Genomic DNA, 20,613 nt, shown 5'->3' with positions numbered 1-20,613 from the left:
TTGTACATACACTGACGCTTATTCGCTTCATATTTTGTAAAAAACGCGCTAAAACTGCAATATAACAGCACTATATGCTTCTTGACAAAATGCAAAAGTATTAAAGATTTAGCCCTGATGGCATTCATTCTTGGTGGAAACGTAATTAAAAAATATTTTGTAGTAACTATTAAATTCCGGCCGAAAACAGTGCACGGTTTAAAAAAGAATCATTCCAATGACGGTCCATTCTTGCGGTCCTGAAATCGCCACTATTTCCGGCCTCTCCAACGCAACTCGTTGTCCAGACGTAAATATGCTTGGCTGCAGGGGCCGCCGCGGATCACTGTGCTGGAACGAGGTCGACGGTGCGGTCGCGTTAGGCCGGGGGAAAATACGGTGAGAACCCGCTTCGATTTTGAGTTTTGAGTGAATGTCTGTTTCCTATGTTCTCACGTATTCTAGGTCACTGGCTTGTTGGATAGTAGATCAATCAAGCGTCTGTAAGTGGGGCGCAATAGAAGCGCTTCAGACTTCCACTTTGGTATAGGATGATATCAGCACATCAGATTTATCCTTTTCATGGTTGCTGATCTATCAGGCATATACCTTATTGGAAGTGTGAGATGTGGAATGAGTAGGGTATGTGTATTAGTGGCCATTGGAGTGACTGAAAGCCTCAGAAGCTTCAATTTTTTTATTGCTCAATCCTCTTGGATTCTGACCTAGGTGGGGAGTGAAGGTGAGATGAAATAATTGCCAAAATTAATGGCTGGAGTTGATTTGGTTCTGCCTTATGAACAGTGCTGAAATCGGGTTTCATCTCCCCCCCCCCCCATACCACCCAGAGGCTACGGACAACCGCATCGGACAGCGAAGAAAGTGCAGTCGTTTTTTTATCGACTCCTCCATCATTGGTCCTGGCATTCATCGTAACCGAGTCCCAGAGAACCTTTCCTAATTAGAATTGAGGTAGGTTAGCTCGATCGTCGGTCTGACTCCGCTCTAGTCCTACCTACACCTCCCAGCCGCGGGGCATGGGAATGTTATCGCAGTGCCGGTTGTTGCGCAAGTCACCGTGATGGTGCAGTAGTCCGCCCTCTCGGCACCTGCGCTCACGGACCGTGACCGTCCCCGCGATGGCCCGGCGATCGAGTTTGCCCGTCACGCCAGATAGGGTCGACAGTAGACGCACGGAGGTGACGTGACGAGGTCCGCGGAGCAGGGACGGCGCTGGCCGACGGTCGGTTCTGGGTGACCGGAGCGGCTGGTGGGAGCTGAGAGCCGCTGAAGAACCTGTCCCAGCTCCTCTGTCGATCGTTGTTTGACAGGTGGAATCGGCCGGTAGCGATGCACCAAACATTGTTTATTGGAACTTCTTTCCTGTCTCTGCCCTGTGGATAAAAAAATGTTCATGCCTCGCGTGAACAATTTCACGCCTCGCGTAGCCACAGGCCACACCACACCTTGCTCAACATTCCTTGCCCCACGCTAGCACCCCAGTTTGCCCTTGTGAGTGATGATGCCCGTTCTCTGCGGTTACGTTCGTCCCGTGTTTTCGACGCCATCCGCCGAGACGCCCAGCCATCACGCGCAGCCGCGGAAAATCGGTTTTCGTTTCGGTTATAGGCCTGGAAACTGGGTTGCTCACTCATCCTTAGCCGAACGCCGTTTCTAGTCGTTACCATGGGAGCCAATATCAATTATATCAACTGCGAGTTGTTACGGCCCGTGCGTTGTGAAGACTGGCTCTGGAGGAAGGTCCATGACTGATCAATTGATCGATTGTGAAACGGTTACATCATGTCCGACTGCGTGGTCGCCGGGCCCGTCTGTTTTATAGTTGATGTGAGGGTAGTTGGTGCTTATTAATGTCTCATTAGGCGGGGTGCCTGAGGCCAAGCGAAGACGAAACTGCATCGAGCTGCTCGCTGGTGAATTTCAATCACGTTCAGATTCTCGCGGAGTATGTAATCGTGGTCATCATGGTAGAATGGTTACCGTGTGCCTGCCCTAAATTATGTTCCGTTTTGTTTTATAGCATATCGTTGGGTGATAAAGAATGACCGCAGTTTGTCTTTACGGTAAAACTGTCAGTGATAAGCTGTAAATTCAGACGCCTCAATGAACTAACGATAATTTACCCTCCGTTGCAGGTCCGCATTCGCAGCAAAGCAGTGATCTCCGCAGCATAACCGACCATGTCTGAAAAGTAAGTGTTTACCTCCTGTCGATATGACGCGTCATTGACACGGATCTGGAGCGATTATGAAACTGCTCACGAGTCGAGGGGCCGCGATTACGATTGATTACGATCGCCGACTGCCGACTGGGGTCCTTTCTCTCGGCTGGCGGCCGGGCTGAATTTCTCCTCGGGAGGGTACTAGAGTGACCGTAGGGGTTCTGAGACCGGTTTGCTGTTCATGGGCGAGCCACTGGAGTTAGGACTCTGGGAGTTGCTGTATGGTGTCTATGAATGCTGATTGCTGGCGCTGTCTTTGGTTTCCGTTCGTCATTTGAGTTTTTAGTTGAAGCTCACCATTTTTCTATCATTCGTTGTTTCGACAATCCATATTTGGTCATGTCGTGCTCGATAGTTGGCTAATTTTCCGATACCTAAATGGGGACAGAATATCTGCTCACCATATCGGCTATCTCATGGCACTCCTATTCCGCCATCAGCCTTTCACGGCCGGAGCCCTGGCACACTGGACTGACCTAACAAGAAACACCTGTCTTTCTCGCGCCGCCCCGCCCCTCCAGCCACCCCGCCCCACCCTCATATACCAGCTGGCAGTCAGGAGGGAGTGTCTAGCGGGGAGGAAGGGAGGGGAGAGGGAGGGGAGAGGGAGGGGAAATCGGGTCGGGTCGGGTAGTGGCCGCTCTAGAAAGCGGCGCTGACCACCGCCCTCCCTCCGCGACGGCGGTGGGCCGAGGTTGGAACCCTAGCTCCCTCAGAGATCGTGACGCTCGTAGAACCGCTCAGGAGCCTGGTGGTAGCCAGAGGAAAGGGGGCGTCGCTGAGGAGTCAGAAAGTCCGTAATGAACCGCGATAGAGCGTGGATTGTAATTACTGATAATCTGGGATCAGCAGGCTTCTCATGGTGCGACTTCATGAGAGCAATGCGACTTCGGATTTTGCCACCTGATGGCTAAATTCGAACGGGCTTTGAATTAGCCTGATGATTTAGATTGCATGTCGGAGGAATAATGACTGGAGATAGGGCTAAGCAGAGCTGGGCGCGTTCCTCGATTTTCGGTAGTGCGTTAGCGTTCCTGCGTTCCTCCGGCCGCGGTTAGTGCGTTCCTGGAATAGCGTTCCTCAATTTTTTTTTTTCGCTCGGTGCGTTAGCGTTCCTGCGTTCCTGCGTCCCAAACTGTTAACCCGTATTGTATTCTGGCTCTACCAAGCAGCAAATCATACCAAAATCAGTGCAACGCAACACTGTAGCGGACAAAGTAGGCAAATCGCGCCAGTCCAACACTACAGGCGTGTTCTTCACAACCGAAGTCGTGGACAAAGAAATACCGCCGAACCACGCGGCGCGGGCCCAACCAAACACGGGGCGAATCGATCACAGAATACCCAGAATGGCGACGCGGGGCCGAAAAGCAACTCGACATCTCTTTTCCGAATCGAATATCTGAAATACGTTTTACCAATATCATCCGTAGGGTTTTCAACAAAAATACGACCTGCTTAAAAACAATAGTTAAGTTGAAAGATGTATCTAAGTAAAAGTTATCATATTTACTTTACACATTTGATGCCTGAAACCGAATCGAATGGTGAACATCACCACTAAATCTAAACAAACCTTCCTCGATTTGACCGACAAGTGGCGCCTCTACCGGCAAACACACGTACTCGAGATTCAAACATTTGACACAGAGGTCATTGGCAGCAATATGATTTTTCGGGTGGTTCCGCAAGAACGCAGGAACGCTTCAAAATTTCGGGTGGTGCGTTCCTCTTACTTGCGTTCCTTTGAAAAACTTTGCGTTCCTGCGTTCTTGCGTTCCTAAAAAGGGCGGTGCGTACGTACGGAAGAACGCAGGAACGCACTAAAGGAACGCACTTGCCCAGCTCTGGGGCTAAGTGCGTGATGGACAACAGTGCAACCGTATGTCTTTTGTGTATGTCCATTAACTCTCACTTCTCCGGTCAGAAACGAGTGAAGGAAGTGCCGTCATGCACAGTGCACACACATTATGGGTTGTTAGGGTCGTTTGGTAAACGGAAACTAACGGAGGCTGCACTGCCTGGACACAGAGTACCTTCCTTTGTTCCTACCAGCCATCTCCGGCGCGAGCTCCCCGGCAGAAATGTGGCGAAACTGCTGCGGGCAGTTAGGAGCGCCGCGTTACCGTGACCTCACGGGGAAAGTGTACGTCACGCCGTGACACCGGCACTCTGTCTGTATGTATGTCTGTCTGTGTGTCGTCACCGCCCGCTTTTACAGTCCCGTAGGCGCAGACACTGGCGATGTATTGCAACATTGCAAACCATGGGCGACGATCACAGATGGGTTGTTTTCAATGCTGATGTAGTTGACTGTTGAGGAATTCACTGCGAGCTCTGCTCCATCGCAGTACCTACATGTAGGTAATCCCGCGGCATGAAAACCGGAATGATCAGCGCTGGGAGCTGCGACGTCCGCCCCCTGTGGGATAACCGGAATGTGGTAAATACTGGTGATGCAAATTTTGAAAATGGGCTCGGTATTTGATCAAGTTGAGGCTGGCTGAGGTTTCATATAGGAAAACTGAAGCTGGGATTAGGGAATAGTGTTTTCTGTGGAATGGATATTGGATAGCTTGGCCATGTGACGCAGGACTAAAAATTGATTATAGGCTTGACAAGCACCCCCAGGGGCTTCCTTGTCGAACTCGTGCCGAAGTTTGTTTTCACGAGGAAGTTAGTATCTCAATCGAATGTCTACCTACACTGGATAATCCAGGCCTCCCTACCCAGACAAGCGCAAGCCGGTGTGCTATGCGACGGAGTGGGGAAATTTGATGCGTCACATCTGCTCATGACGTATCTTCTGTCACCTTTCCGTGCCTTGCTGAGCAAGCAGCCACTCTTCAGCCGGACTAACGGGCACCCAGCCCAAGTCGCCCAGATAACCTGTTGACGCTAACGTGAGATGTGGCTATGGAATCATCCAAGCCTTTTACTTGATTGTGAAAGCCGTATCTTAACGAGCTGAGGCGCTCGTTTTTAGTTCCAGAAGGAATATATCACTCCACTGATCACCTAGCTACTGGACTAGCTCTGGGGTATGAATGAGCGGTATGCAAACGATGTCGTTTTAACGAGCTGGCCCGTGTGGGCCGGACTGGCGACACCGGAGGCTGGCGCGGTTCGCTGCTTCTCTGATTAACACCGTCGGCTACCTGACCTCAGAGGAACCGGACGGCGGCGGTAAACCCAGTGCAGGAGGCGCATACCACCCCGTCCGTAGGGAGGGTTTTTATCGGACTGCCGGAGCGGGCGGGAGGGAGAATGCCTAATCAAGCGGCCTGGCCGTTTCTTCCGCTGGACTGAGTTACTTGCCCCGCTGTCACGAGAATCAGCTCGTAGCTTCCATGGGTGACCAGTGGTGGCGGGTTTGCGTGTTGGACTGAACTGGGAGGTCTAGGCCGGTGACCTCTGAGCCACGCGGCCGAGAGACCCAACCATGTGTCCAGACGGGGGTGTCATGTCACCCACCCGCTGGGATGCCGCCGGTACCGGGAAAGTTTACTGGGGAGATAGGTATCCGAACAGGGGCTGGAGTGACACCAGGCATGGTTTGGTAACGGGAGATGCCGACAGTATCTGTGTTCAGATGTAGCAAAAACAGGATATATGTAGTTATAGCTACAGTTCTTGGACAGCAGGCTTCCTCACTTCGATTTCCTTTTATGTCTGCAGACACGAAAACATTGTCATTTTGTTTGTCCCTTATGCTGCTTCCATCTCCATGGAAACCATAACTGGATAATTACCACCATCGCACAACACTCTTGCCAGCTGCTGCCAATAAGGGTCAGCGATGCCAATGGGGATTCGCCAAAGCGGTCATTGCCCTGGACCCCCTCCCCCCGCCGACGCCGCCACCACACGTTCCAGGTATCATCGATCGAAGTGCCCCGCCCCTCCCCCATCCACCCCCTTTGTTGTGCTGGATTAGCATCGATATGCTAACAGTGAATCGTCGTCGGGCATACCTGGGCTGAACGCCAGTAGAGCTCTCCAGTCTATAGGTGCCAGGTCACAGAGGGACAATGACGGGGATTCTCCACTCGCTTGGTGGTGACGGTGGCGGTTGGAGCGGTGTTTGTGGGGTTTGTTTGGGGAGTCGTGACCTTGGCTGGATGACGGCGAGGGCGTGCTAATTGGATGCAAGGAGTGGCATGTCATTGTGGTATACAGTGGGGAACTTTGCCGGCAAGGTGACTGTAGAAGACTGGTCCGCGTCAGTGTGGCTACTTGCTAGGCTTACGGCGTCTACTGAAGCATGATGATGAAGCAGTGGCGCTATTACGAGAGCTTGGATGTGGAGGACGGTCTCAGCGCTCGTTTGTAACCGTGCAAAGTGATCGCCGTATTCCTGTCTCCTCCGAGTGACCAGCCCGCCTCGTCCGACCACCACCGTCCGCGGACCAAAGCCACCGTGTTCCGGTGTTTGCTGCCGCCGCGCGGTCAGCGGGCCGGACAAATTAGAGTGGCCACTTTCTCCGCGGCGTGTGCCCGGGGACGCGGCCAAGCGTGGCAGCCCCACGGCCCGGCGCCGCTCCGGCTGTGCGCGGCTCAGTGCCGACTGTCCGCGCCGTGGCTCCGCCCGGCTCCTGGCTCCCCGTGGCTCCGCCCGGCTCCTGGCTCCCCGGGGCTCCGTCTGGCTCCGTGTGTGTGTGGTTAAGCTCCCGTTGGCTTGGCTCCGTCCGGTGTGTTTGGTGCAGTGATTCGATTGTCACTGGTGTGACCTCTGGTGACCTCGGCCGGTGACCGTGACGGCTCATTGAGAGCGGCGAGTGACGCTAGCGCAGACAACTGGCTGGTCTAATAGTGCAACTTCTGGATTCCCAGCATGGGTAACGTCATCTCCTGCAAGCGGAAGCCGTCGACGGTGCTGGCGCCGGCCACGTGAGTTCCCGTAGCGAGGTGGAGCTGGGCTGGCCGGCCTGAGGAGGGGAGCGGAACACGGCCCGCGCTTCCCCGTTCTGTTCTAACGCCGCCAGACCTGACTGTGGCGTGTCTGGGTCGGGGTATTGTCTTGTTACACAATCGCAGGCACCTGTGGGCTTTCGTGAGAAGGGATGTCCCGAGTTCTGAGCATACCTATTGTGTTGTGATTCTGGATACCTACCACGCAAAGGTCAGGACTGAAATCCGGTTTTGGTCTGAAAAGTGTGACTCGTTTCATACCACCCTGAGGTGATTTGGTAACCTATACCCGTTGACCTCCGCCCCCTCCCTGGCAGTCCAGCCTGTCACTCGGGTATGCACCGTTTACGTTTTGAGCGCTGACATGGTACTCGACACAGCAGGGAGGGGAGGAAGGATTGACCTGGTAACACTGCCTGTCTGGTGGGCCGATGACGTGTCAGGAGTGATCACCCAATCAGCGTTTAGGACGGGCCGGAGACCGGCGGGTCAGCACGTTTTGTGATCAGCCGGTCGGCGACAGGGTCCAGGCAAAAACGGAGCCAGACAGTTAAACCGTGGCAGACCAGTTTTTTTTTTTTGCTGTTTACGGTCGATGAGTTAGCGACAGGCGTGGGATAAAACGGTATCTGACGCAAGCTTGTCTGGCCAACTGACCTGTTCCCAAATGAATAGGCCAAAATCGTCCGGCGATATCTATGGCGATATCTATGGTGTGGCTAAAAACCTTTCAAAGTTCGTTGATTTGAAGCTTGCTCGTTTTGTCTGATCATGACCCATGCCTTTGTGGATACTGAAACATGGATAAAAACAATAGATAATTTAATGGTATGAGGCATTTGTAACGTTTGAGTGACCGAATGTACGACTGCAAGTTTAGCTAGCCATGTTAAGTGAACATCGCCATGCACACGACCCACCTCTTTCGACGATCCTCTGTTTTCGTTATAAAATATTGTCCATCGCAGGTGCCGCTCCATCCCTAACTAACTCGCCCCTCCCCTCTCCCTCAGGGCGGACATCGCTCTGATCGGTCTGGCCGTGATGGGCCAGAACATCATCCTCAACATGAACGACCACGGCTTCGTCGTGTGCGCCTACAACCGCACGGTGGCCAAGGTGGACCAGTTCCTGGCCAACGAGGCCAAGGGCACCAACATCATCGGCGCCCACAGCATGAAGGAGATGGTTGACTCACTGAAGAAGCCGCGACGCGTCATGATGCTTGTCAAAGGTGGGTGGGAACCAGATGAACGCGCCTGGGTCGAGCGGGAGCGTTTAGAGGCTGTTGACGCGCTGACTGTGACCAAACACCACTGCTCGCTATAGTATTGAGTAGTGGAGTGGTGTTTGGTAGTGGTGGTGACGGAGGGTTCTGACTGTTTCAGATTTAGCCTTCGTTGGTTCGTTGGATCTGTGATAAATGACATTGCTCGCCTTGAGCGTGCCATGCCGGGCGGCAAACTATCCAGTTTCTGGGGATTGATGACTGCTTTATGGACTACCGCGGCTAATTTCAACAGAACCTGTCTATGGGTGCGAGGTTGATTGATGGATCTGCGTGTGGGCATTGAGTGCATATATGGCGCAAGCTCATCAAACTCGCACGAGCGATACAGGTGCCTTATTTTCATCAAACTCGCACGAGCGATACAGGTGCCTTATTTTCATCAAACTCGCACGAGCGATACAGGTGCCTTATTTTGTCCGATATAACACTCATGTTCTCTTGTTTGTCCATTTATTCACAGTAACATTTCATGTACGTAATGAGTGCATTGCCAGATTTATTCTCATTTGCACTCCGCAACACATTTAAATGCTAGGAAAATGCGTAAAATGCGTAGTTAGTCCAACTCTGCTCGTCGCTTGACACTCCTCCCTGACCTTGCCCAAACCAGCCCAAACATGGCCTGCCTGAGCCACCAGCAACGTCCACCTCGAACGTGACAAACATCCTCTTTCACCTCCAATTGGTGGATTCCGTCAGCTGTGACGCTCGCTTTCTTCGCTGGCTGTGGCGGCCGCTTTCCACCTGCTGCCGCTGGTCCGCGCCGCGATAATTCGATGACTGCCTGCCGCTGGCTGTCGTCACCCCCTCGAGCGATGACGGCGGTGACGACGGCGGTGGGGGTGATGACGGCGGTAGCGGTGGCCGATGGACTCGTGGAACAGTTTTAGGTGGGTTGGTGGTGTGATGGTGGTCAGTCGGTCACGGAAGTGAGACGTGGTCTCCGCCGCGCTGGACCCATGGCAACTACATATACGCCGTTCACGGTGTGGGGTTGTGACGGACAGTGAGGCAATGTTTATGTTAGTTCCGAGCGGCTGGAGTCAGCGTCACGGCTGTTAGCATCGTCAGTTACGTACATGACCATTTTTAAACTGTTGGGTCTTATCCCATACTGCCCAAACTTTTCCACCCTGGAGGCAGGAAACAGACGGACGGACAAACAGACAAACTGGCAAATAAAGACTCAGCCAGTCAAAAGGAGCGACAGACATGGACCAGATTTAGCCAAAGCTAAACTCTGATCCGACCGCCCTTCGCCAGCACTCGTTGCTTCTGCCTCCGTCCCGATCCAGTGGAGTCACCCTGGGTCATGAGGGTCGTGACCTCTGCGTCCGAAGTCACGACCTTACTGCACGGTTTCGGTTCCATTGAGGGTTGCCAAGGTCAGGTGTCTTTCAATCGCGGGTCGCTTGTAGTCACACATGTATCATCTGGTCTTCTCACACTGTTTCAAGACTCATTCACATCATAACTCATTCGCCGATTGCAAGCGGCCACAAGCACGCTGGTTCTTCGCATGCTGGCGCTGTGGCCGCCCTTTTCACGCTGTGGTTTTACTTTTTTCTGCTCATGATTATTCACTCGTTCAACAGGCGTGTCGCTTCAGTGCTACGTTGATCTCATAGGAGTGTAAGTAGACTGCAGACTGACTAGGTCAATTTCGATGTCGAAGGATTAAATCCCCGGGAAAAATTGGATTGTGTGGCATTGTCTGCTACCTTTTTTAGCTCTCTACCTTTATACCCACCAGTTTCCTCGGGAGTTGTGTTTTGTGGCATTGCTGCATCTGCATTCAGTGAGCCATGTGATCACTCTGTCACAGCTGCTAGCTAACATTGGAAAGCGTCCAACAGTCGCCTACCCACTACATTGCAACAGCTGAGTGCTCTAATGGACCCATGCGGGGCCCCAGAATGGCCACATGTAGTCTACACTCGATCTCCGTAGCTGTCATTGTGATCGAACTCAGGTGGTTTGCGGCTCGCCCGACGCCCGTCAGTCTCTGGCGCGCTCACTGCTCAGTTTGTGGTGACTTTCTCTCCGTCGTCACTTGTTTGTGGGTACAGATGCATGGCGTCACGGCGTCGCGCGCGTCACGGTCGTGACGGTCCGTCAGGGGGGCTCGTGATGCCGTGACGCCGCCTGTGACGGCGGCCCGTTACTGTGTCACGAGAGCGGCGGGCTCGGGCGGTTTTCTCCTGTTGCGCCGTCGTTCTGCGGCCTTGAGCTCGGTGGCGTGTGACTGCGGGAACGATATAATTGGTGTTTGTCTCAGTTCCCTGGTTTTCCGACAGCTGGTGTACTGTTGATCGAATGTGGAGGGCTTTATTCTCCTGTTTTGCAAACACTCATCATTATGTCATGTCGTGCATGTCTTTTCGCGTGTTTTAATTAGCTGAATTCTCTGCAGCTGGGTGACGTGTTCTGACCGGATTTTGCCTAAAAGAGATCCAAAGTCACGATTCACGACTAGTCTGCCAACATTGCCCTGAAGCTGGTGTCGAGCCGTGGACGGACGGACCGGTAACGCTCTGTGGTCGGCCCAGTCCGGCCCGGCGGGAGAGGCAACTTCCTGTGCCCGTGAGGCAACTTCCTGTCTCCGTGAGACAGCTTCCTGTGCCCGGTCCGATATGGCCGCCGGCGTCCCGGCCACTTCCCTCCTCCGACAGCCGCAGCTCGGCGGGAGGATAGGAAATGGCGACACTGTCCGCCCCACCGGACAGGCGCTCAGCATTGGAATAGGACGGGTGTCTGTTAGGAGTGCAACTAGTGAGTGGCGACGGGCGAAAACAACTAGCATTCCATCACCTCGTTGTCTGTGGCATTGCGGTTCGGTGTTGCAGCCTTGTGCCTATCGTTGCCTGTAGGTTACTGGATCCCTGAGATTGCGTGTCGCGCTGTCGATGCATGCTTTCTATCTTCTACTCTGCCCGTATGCGTCTGTCCCCGCCGGGCTGATCGTTTGGCACAGCTGTAGCTCATGTTCCGGCGGCAAGTGGTCTAAATCAGACCCATCAGATCCGGCTGTGTCGACTGGGTCGTAGTCGCTGCCGCCTGGTTACAGCCGTACGGGTTCTAGTATTGTCCCATCCCTCTAGTCTTGCTTGCGTCCTTCCCCACCCCGTTCCGCTGCGTTTGCCCTTCCATCTTTTTCTTTTTCTCGTCTCGTCCATTTTGTTCCACCGCACTAAGAGTTCGAGTCTTCGGCCCAGACCCGATCGAGTCGAGTCTTATCTCATAACGCCGGTCACGCCACATATGGTCAGGTGTAGGTACAAATAAAACGTCCGGCCCGGTGGACGAGATAATGTGACCTCGTAATGAAGGGAAATGGACGTTACAGCATGCTAGGCGTGCAATGTTGACCTGGCTTCGCCAATAGACTGTTGAGAAACTGTTGCTGGCAACGAGCGATCACCCTACCGAGGGTGCTAACTTTGATTGAACCCCCTGATGTCGCTGTAAGTCCGTGCCGCGCTACTCTAATGTCGTTCAGCTTATCTAATCGCACAAGTGTCCACCTTCCAATCGAAGTTATGCCGTACACGTAACGGTTACGTAATTGTTGACTGCCCCTGGTGGCTCGTTTATCTAAACAAAGTTACTATCACCCCTCTTTCCTCCTCCCACCGCCTATGACCCGTGTTCTCTCTTTTATCTCTCCTTTTTTTGCTTCAGTGCCTCCCTTCCCCTGCTCTGTTTCCTCTCCCCCTCGCCTCGCCACTCTGCTCACTCTCCCTCCCTCTTTCCCCTTCCTCCGTGTTCACCTCTGGGTCAAGTGGGCGTGGCCATACAGTGAGGTCAGTAGTGTGGGCGTGGCCCGGCCGTATACTGTAGAACTGCCCCCGGCCGGCCGCTACCTGACGTGTCGGAGATTAAAGACGCCCGATCGACACGATACCGGTGTGAGGGCGCGGTTATAGTCTGGTGCTGGCTGGTGCTGCAGCTGGTGACCTGGAATGGTGGCCGGGGTGTGGTGACCTGACCAGGAATGGTGACCATTGTCTGGAGTTGTGGAATGTTGACGGTTATTTGAACAGAACGATGGCCAATGTATGGTTTGATGAGGGGTTGATTTCGGAGATTGAGCGGCACCTTCCGTGGCGAACAGGGTGGATTCGCCAGAAATGAGGCGGAGGTGGTGTCCATAGCCGGATAACATGTCCTGTCCTGTCCACCGGGTCTGGGACGCAGACTGGCGGCGTTTTTGCTGAGGCTGCGTGGACGAACGTCGTGTCAAGAATAAAAAGGCGTTTTTTCTTCTCCATGTCAGCAGGGCCTTATGTAATCTGAGCGTGCCTAACGACGAGTTGTTCAGACTAGCCGAAAATGCACAGCGCTGCAGTTTCATCAGTTCTGTGTTGCATTGGAAGTCTGTATGTTCGTTCATTTTAGCGCGGTACGGTTAGGATACTCGTAGTCTGCTACTCACAGCGTCTGGCAAGGTGGTTTGGAGGTCACGTGAGCAGCACTAGTCGTCCGAGAGGAGAGGAGAGGAGAGGAGAGGAGAGGATGGTCCGTGCCGTGCCGCGGGCGAAAGTCTGTAGACGCTGCCTCTGACTCAGCTAGCTCCTCTCAAAAGCGGCACGAATCGAGCTAACTAATCATGATCGACCGAAAGCTGGGTAGTTTGAAGAATCGAGCAAGGTTGTTTCAGCTCTGGCATCGTCGGCGCCGGTGGTGGCTGCATTGGTCGTGGTCCGAAGTGACGCTAAAACGATCGTCATGGCTACGTATCGTAACGAGCGTGACTGGCAGACTCGTGTGTCTGGACGTGGGCACCCAGTCAGGCGAACTGGTGTGAGATAGGTGCGGTTGGTGGTGGTGGAACCTGTCGAAAAGATGAACGTGGTGCGGACATTAGGTGCATGGTGACGGCTGAAGTTAAGATATGTATGGTAAAGTTAGTTATTGTTGATAGTATGATGATTGGAGAGACCCATGATAGGGGCAGATGAGCGCAGGATGATGATGACCCAAGACAAGTTCGTTATGACACGCAGAGATGCGTGCTAAGCGCCGAAACCTGCGTGACAGATGGAATCATGTGCTGTAATAACCGTCAGCAGTTGCGTGTCATCTCCCTCCGTAGACCTGTTGTCACCGTGACGCGGTGTTTTGTAACGCTCACGGAACGGTGACGCGGGCCGTGACTGAACGAACAAACGTGAAGTTAGCGCGTCAGCTGGTAGCGCTGTGTCGTTAGACGGTGTGTACTTTGTGAGTGTTGTCTAACTACTTTTGGGGCGAGACGCTGTTGGCTGACCTCTTCCTTGTAGGTCTCTTTAGATGGATGCTTGCGTTAGGTACCAAATGTCCACCACAAACTACCTTCTTCCCTCATCTCCGACTGTCCCTCCCCATATTGACCTACCTCTCCCCATCTGGCCCTCTCCCCTCCCTTCAATCGCTCCTCTTCAACTCACTCTTCTCTCCCTCAGCCGGCTCGGCAGTGGACGCGTTCATCGACCAGCTGATCCCTCTGCTGGAGAAGGGAGACATCATCATCGACGGCGGAAACTCCGAGTACCAGGACACGCGCCGGCGCTGCCAGCGTCTGGCCGAGCTCGGCCTGCTCTATGTCGGCTCCGGGGTGTCCGGCGGCGAGGAGGGCGCGCGCTATGGGCCCTCGCTGATGCCCGGAGGCCACCCGGCCGCTTGGCCGCATATCAAACCCATCTTCCAGGTTTGTTAGGGGTATTGTCCGGATGAGTGAGGGGGATGCTGGTCTTTGGGGAGAGGAGATGGGTAGTGCTGCGGTGTGTCTAGTGGAAACTTTCGGTAATGTGTGGTAGCTGCACTGGTTTATGACTAAGATTGCCTTGAGTCTTGAACTTAGACGATGTAAACACCTTGTCAGCTAGCGACCGCCATTTAGAGGTTTGCGGTCCTTTTGCTTCAAGAAAAAATGCTTTGCCTACCTTCACCAAAACGTTAAAGTAATGAATTTGATGTATAACCTTTTTCTCGATGCATCATCTTCATATGTACCATTTTCGCGTGATTTACATTTTACAACATATCCAACGTTCCGGCACGCCTCCCTGTGCAGGCGATCGCGGCCAAGTCCGGTTCGGACCCGTGCTGCGACTGGGTGGGTGAGGACGGCGCCGGGCACTTCGTCAAGATGGTCCACAACGGCATCGAGTACGGCGACATGCAGCTCATCTGCGAGGCCTACCACCTGATGCGCGACTCGCTCGGAATGAACCACGACGAAATGAGTCAGGTGAGTCGGATGAGGAGTCAGAGATGAGTTAGTGAGTGGGGAGATGAGTCAGAGAAAGGTGGGATGAGAGAGGGGGATGAGAGGGAATGAGATAGTTTAATTCAGTCGTATGAGTTGCGAAATGCCTACCTTAGGGGATCCGTAGAACTTGGGAATTATTTCTAAATCAGATTATAATTGCTGCCCAATCAATTATCGATAGGAATTATTGAGTGTGTTATAAAATGAGCAGTTTAGCGTAATATGGGGCACGCCGGGCTTGCGTAGCACTTCAGAAATGTTCCAACCACTGTCCCTTGGTTTGTGTTGTTGACATGTCGCTTGGTATGCGACGTTCTCAGGCAAACTGACGGAAGTATTCCGTCAGTTACGTTTCACTTTCGGCGCGGCATGCCATCGGCGTCACATGAACACGGCTGTGGCGCGGGAACGCCACAACCGTCACAAAACATCGTCACGAACGGCACTGTGATGTAAATTGGGCCGCTCGGTGACCGACAATGGCGAAAGTAATAATGGGATGTCGGTATGAGTAGCTTCTTTAGAATGGTATCACCTCAAGGAGCCTCGTTCTCTTGATGAGACTCTACCATTGTGAGCAGAGCAGGATATCCATGTATATTTTTTTTTTTTTAAGCCAGATCCCCTGGTCCACCTCTGCGAATTACGGGCCACTATGCGACGTACCTAAACCACAGATCGTTCCGCACCCCTGCTTTGCTAACCCACCCGGACAGAGTCGTTAACAACTCTGGCCGAATGGGTGCAGTGCTCATTTCGACCACCAGGGCGGCGGGTAACTGTACCGCCACTGATCGGATCTCAGACTAAGAGCTGCATACCTCTCGTACTTTGTATGGTGGCTTGAGTAGAGTGTGCACTGTGCAGGCCACCCTCGAGGAGATCGTCTGAGAGGGTGGATTGGAACATGCTGCTGTACACTGTTGGGAATATGTGAGAGAGGGGAGGAATCCAGGACGGGAGGAGATAAACTGAGGGTCGTATGGTAGAGCTGCTGAGCAGCGAGCAGCTTTGAAATGACAGCAGCGGAGAAGGTGCGTCAGAATGCCGGGGACAGGGCCGGACCAGTTCCTTAGAGCAGTAACAGAAGCCGCGTGCGGTCTATTCAGGCACTGTAGACTCACACTGAGTGAATGGCGGTGTGCCTGAATGGGAGAACGCCATGCCGAGTCCCGCGCTCTAAAACTGAATTCCCACCGGGTCGGCGGGGTCAGAGGTGAGACCAGGTCATGTCAGCTCTCCATGACTTCACCATAACTTATTCACCCCACCTCCCCGTCCGGTGACCTGTTTCGTGCTCAACCAATACCATATCTCTCTCCGTCACCGACCGGGTCTGTGGAGGGTGGCCGGTCACGTGACTAGTCCATGGCCGGCCGGTGCGGCCCGGAGGTCGGTCACGTGATCGGCCCCTGACCGTGGCCTAACTCACGGGATGGCCGTCGCCTGCTGGGGTGTTTGTTTGGCTGAGAGTTTTTGTGGCGGTCGGTGAGGATCACTAGCTGTCGGAGTTAGGGAGCACGGACGATGCATCAATTAAACCATGACTGTAGGTGGTGTGTCACGAGTGGTTAGGTAACTGGAAATAAACAGTGTTTATTTAAGAGGGTGCAATAGCTTGCCTGGGCTGTATCCAGCTGAATCCTTACATTGCAAGATTTCTGCATCCAGTGCATGTTAGTGATGGAATCTCTCAATATAATTACTTGGAATTGCATCACGATTGAACCCAATAGCTCATGTTTCTCATAACAGTCATTTCATGGTAAATTTGCCTCATTGCTCTTTTTCCACAGTTCCAGCATGACATTGTACCCTGTCTCTATCTAATCGGCTTTCCTTGAGCTACGGATTTTCCACACCCACACGATCTGTTATCGCTCTCCGTCTTCTAACCCCTTCTTTCTCTCTCCCGGCAGGTTCTGAGCGAGTGGAACAGCGGCGAGCTGGACTCGTTCCTGATCGAGATCACGGCCAACATCCTCAAGTACAAGGACTCGGACGGCCAGCCGCTGCTGGAGAAGATCCGTGACGCCGCCGGCCAGAAGGGCACCGGCAAGTGGACGGCCATCTCGGCGCTGGACTACGGCGTGCCCGTCACGCTGATCGGCGAGTCGGTGTTCGCGCGCTGTCTGTCCAGCCTCAAAGACGAGCGGGTGACCGCCTCCAAGCACCTCAAGGGACCGGAGAACGCCAAATTCAGCGGAGACAAGAAGGAGTTTATCGAGCAGATCCGGCAGGTGGGTGAACTTGGGTGAAGTGACCTGAGGGTGAGATTTTGCGGCAAAATTAGTGCGTTTTTGCCCAACAGGTTCATTCCGCATAGTCACTGTTAAGTGCTTTGATATGTGAGTAGCCTTATATTTATCGGCCCATATAATGTGTTTTTTTATTCTTCTCATTTTTCTTCTTAAATAGAGAACTATGCATCCATCAGCTTCGTTTTGATGACTTATCTGCTCGTCCGCGCATTATTCCGACAAAGGAATTAATTGCTTTTGCACCAAGGACAGGAACTGAAAGGCAGGCAGTAAGGTCGGGTTAGTAGTAGTTAGTACGGTATCACACAGCGTCAATCACCGCTGTTTGTTCGTTGCTGCTGATTTGGAGGATGGCTGCAGAGTGATTTTTTTCCTCCTTGTCTAGCATGCATTCAACGCAATTTGCCGGGTTTCGTAGAGTAGATTCGCCGGGCAGCTTCGTGCCATTGCTGCCAGCAATATCGCTTTAAAAGATGGCCACGTTGACTGTTGTACGTACACTTTGACATCAAAGATTCGATTAAATCCAAGTTCCTGACCACCCTTTATTTCTGGCCGACTTTGTATTCATACATCGTACGGGCAGCATGCTTCATTGGTCATGTGGTTTGAGGCGCTTGAGCTTGAGTTCGCTCGAATAACGAGTGAAAGTTGCCCGTCAAATGATAGTTCTCGACCATTTATCGAATTGGTTTCTATTCTGCAGGAAGTTTGCTAATGAAATGGCCACGTCTGTTACCTCAATAACACTGCAGGTGCCTCTGCCGTATATCTTATCACCATCTCAGGCAGATTTGTTAGCCGCCTGGACTTGCATATGTAATCAGCATCTCCAGACCTGGCTGCTCCAAAAAGCCCTCCAGTACCATTGAACGTGACTGGCTGGAGCTCAGAATGGCCTCTTCAATAGAACTGGATACTCTGACCGTATAAAGCGACGGGTGCTCTTAAAAAAAAAAAAAAAAACGAGAGGCGCCGGTCACGGAACTTTCTGGGGTAGCGCCCGCTGGGTGGGGCTGCTAGGACTGAGTTAGTGAGGTCGCTGGGTCCGATTAGTGGGGCGAGTGGGCCGGAGCTGCTGGGGCGAGATTGTATGTGGGTCGTTGTGAGTAAATGAGCCAGAGGATGGTCTGATATCGGAGGTCGTCGTCGTTCTGTGAGCTTGGTGGAATGTTTGGCTGTTTTTGCAACATTTGGTATGGTTTGCGTGTCACGATCAACTGAATCGATTACCACATCAGAGAGCTTTTGAGACCTGTTAAAGTGATATACAGTCATTATTCAGCTGGTAACAATTTGGCTCGTGCAATTTCGACTCAGTGACAAGCTGTACTAGCTATGATATGCATATTGAAGAGTAATGTATCCAGTTTCTGACCCACGCGTCTCTGCCCTTTCTCCTCAGGCTCTGTACGCCTCCAAGATTGTGTCGTACGCGCAGGGCTTCATGCTGATGCGCGAGGCGGCCAAGCTGTTCAACTGGAACCTCAACTACGGCGGCATCGCGCTCATGTGGCGTGGCGGCTGCATCATCCGCAGGTGAGGTTTGTTTGTTTGTTTGTTTTGTTGGGTTAGGCCCTTTCGGTCCAATGAGACCATTTCAGAGCCGGGAGGATGATAGGATATAGGGGGAGACATTGGTCTGGGCAGGCACCCTAGTGAGTCGCCGGGGCTGAGCCCGTCCAGAGGACAGGCCACCCAGCCCCAAGGCACTCACTGCACCCGGCTACGGGGTGCGCTCCCCCGGGAGCAGCGGTGCCGCTCCAAGGGATCGGTGCCGCCCGCATGAGATAAAGCTGCCTGTCCAGCCCGGAGGGGGGTTGCGGCGTGGAGGAGGATTTCAGTGTCCTGAGGATAGAAGGACGGAACGGTCATGGGCAGGTTAGGGGGCAGGACGAGCTTATATGGACACTGGCTGCATTATCCATAGGTCAAGGAACGGAGAGGGTTTGTCTGGAGGTCAGAGGCAGTGGGTGCGCCCCCGGTGGTGAGAGGCAGAAAGTCGGCTCACAAGTGCCACCTAGCGGTGTTTGGGGAAACTCCAAACGCGACTGGGATGTTAGAAGCGTTAGCTACGATATTGGCACCTTGCAGGAGGGTTTTTCATCTAAGATAACTCTGATACTCGCTGCTGCAATGATTGCTCATAGTAAGAAGGCTTGCGTGCTTTTGTTTGGCAGTGACAGTAAAAATGAGCTCGATAAGAATTGGTTTTGGACCAGGCTGTGGCGCTACCTGAGCTCTGCGGATTCCTCAATAATTTTCCCTCATAACTAAATGTTTCTAACCCCTCGTGTGTGCGTGCTTCTGACACAGCGTCTTCCTGCCCACAGCGTGTTCCTCGGCAACATCAAAGAGGCGTTCGACAAGCAGCCAGACCTCTCCAACCTACTGCTGGACGACTTTTTCCGCGAGGCCATCCACCGCTCTCAGTCGGCCTGGCGCGAGGTGGTGGCCACGGCCGTCCGGCTCGGCGTGCCCACCCCCTGCTTCAGCACGGCGTTGGCCTTCTACGACGGATTCCGCTCGGAGCGTCTGCCGGCCAACCTGCTGCAGGCTCAGCGGGACTACTTCGGCGCTCACACGTACGAGCTACTCAGCGAGCCGGGGAAGTTTGTCCACACCAACTGGACGGGCACCGGGGGCAATGTGTCCGCCTCCACCTACCAGGCCTAAAGAGCGGAGGGGAGAGCAGGGAGGGGAGGGAGAGTGGTGTGAGGTGGCAGAGCGGCTGCGGCGCCCGGTGGAGGGGTAGAGGGAGAGCAGAGAGCTTGGCGGCCAGGAAGAGGGAAGGAGGCGCCTGAGATGAAATCACGGCTGGTTGGAACTTGACGGAACACGGCTGGTGCATGTCTGGAATGTTATGCGACGGACGAGGGAGTTGGGAGGGTGAGGGTTGTATGATTTCTTTGTTAGATGCGAGCTGGATGGTTTTACGTTCAGCCTATGCCCATTTCAGAGCAGGGCTCAGTAAAGTAAGATATATTTGGCTCAAGCCACTGCCCGAGAAACTAACTGAACGACTCAGATGTTGAGTCTGACTTGTTTGTACCGTTCGTTTTCTCCATTTCCACACATTCCAATCCGACCCGCCGTTCCTACGCCCCCTCTCGGTGTCTATCTCGTGTCTGTTGTCGCTGGGGCAGCCTGTCACCCTCCTCCGTGACATTTCTGACGGAGCCGCCACCGCTCGGCGACCGGTGTCGGTTGTTGTTCTCCCGCTCCTGGTTGTGAGGCCGGCGCGTTGTTGACTGCTGTATCGCGATATACTCGGATTGGTGCTCTGTCGATGGGAGGACGGTCTCACGTGATCTTTCTGTTTCGCTCGCGCGGTCTGTCCTTACCGTGAAGTGCGCGTGGTGTGTGCACGGCCGTTTGGTGAGGTCTGTTAGTTGGAGACGCCGCGAACAAAGTTATTATGAAATGATATAAAGATGGTCTATTGTATGAGGATGCAGGACCAATATTGAGATGTCCTCAAACGAAATGAATAAATATTTGTAAAACTCGTTTGATCTGTGTTTGGTGCTTACTGCTAGACACAACGAAATGAGCTCCTTTTTCCCGGCCATACGACTCGTTACAGCAATGTGATTTCATCTGGTTTTATCAACGTCACCAATCTCGAAAGTATGCATCATTAAAGGCAGACCTGCTGGCAATTATGGTGGAGACG

The 20,613-nt window shown here is 53.2% G+C and overlaps 1 protein-coding gene across 3 annotated transcripts; it reads left to right on the top strand.

Annotated features, from left to right (window-relative positions):
* Positions 1 to 278: 278 nt before the first annotated feature.
* Positions 279 to 20,447, top strand: LOC122367419 (6-phosphogluconate dehydrogenase, decarboxylating-like). 3 transcript variants are annotated; one of them, XM_043340471.1, is made up of 8 exons: positions 279 to 378; positions 2,136 to 2,191; positions 8,146 to 8,366; positions 13,868 to 14,112; positions 14,479 to 14,655; positions 16,596 to 16,916; positions 18,343 to 18,476; positions 19,271 to 20,447. In XM_043340471.1, exons 2-8 carry the CDS (start codon positions 2,181 to 2,183, stop codon positions 19,611 to 19,613), a joined length of 1,452 nt encoding a protein of 483 aa, XP_043196406.1. In that variant the 5' UTR covers positions 279 to 378; positions 2,136 to 2,180; the 3' UTR covers positions 19,614 to 20,447. The 3 variants fall into 3 exon arrangements, with proteins under 3 accessions (XP_043196406.1, XP_043196407.1, XP_043196404.1); XM_043340472.1 differs by lacking the exon at positions 279 to 378 and adding an exon at positions 1,098 to 1,222; XM_043340469.1 differs by lacking the exons at positions 279 to 378; positions 2,136 to 2,191 and adding an exon at positions 6,269 to 7,111.
* Positions 20,448 to 20,613: the final 166 nt, after the last annotated feature.

The sequence above is a fragment of the Amphibalanus amphitrite genome, unplaced genomic scaffold (genome assembly GCF_019059575.1).
Source record: "Amphibalanus amphitrite isolate SeventyFive unplaced genomic scaffold, NRLGWU_Aamphi_draft 000869F_arrow, whole genome shotgun sequence".
NCBI classification, from domain to species: Eukaryota; Metazoa; Arthropoda; class Thecostraca; order Balanomorpha; family Balanidae; genus Amphibalanus; species Amphibalanus amphitrite.
This window is presented reverse-complemented; position numbering and strand designations above follow the sequence as displayed.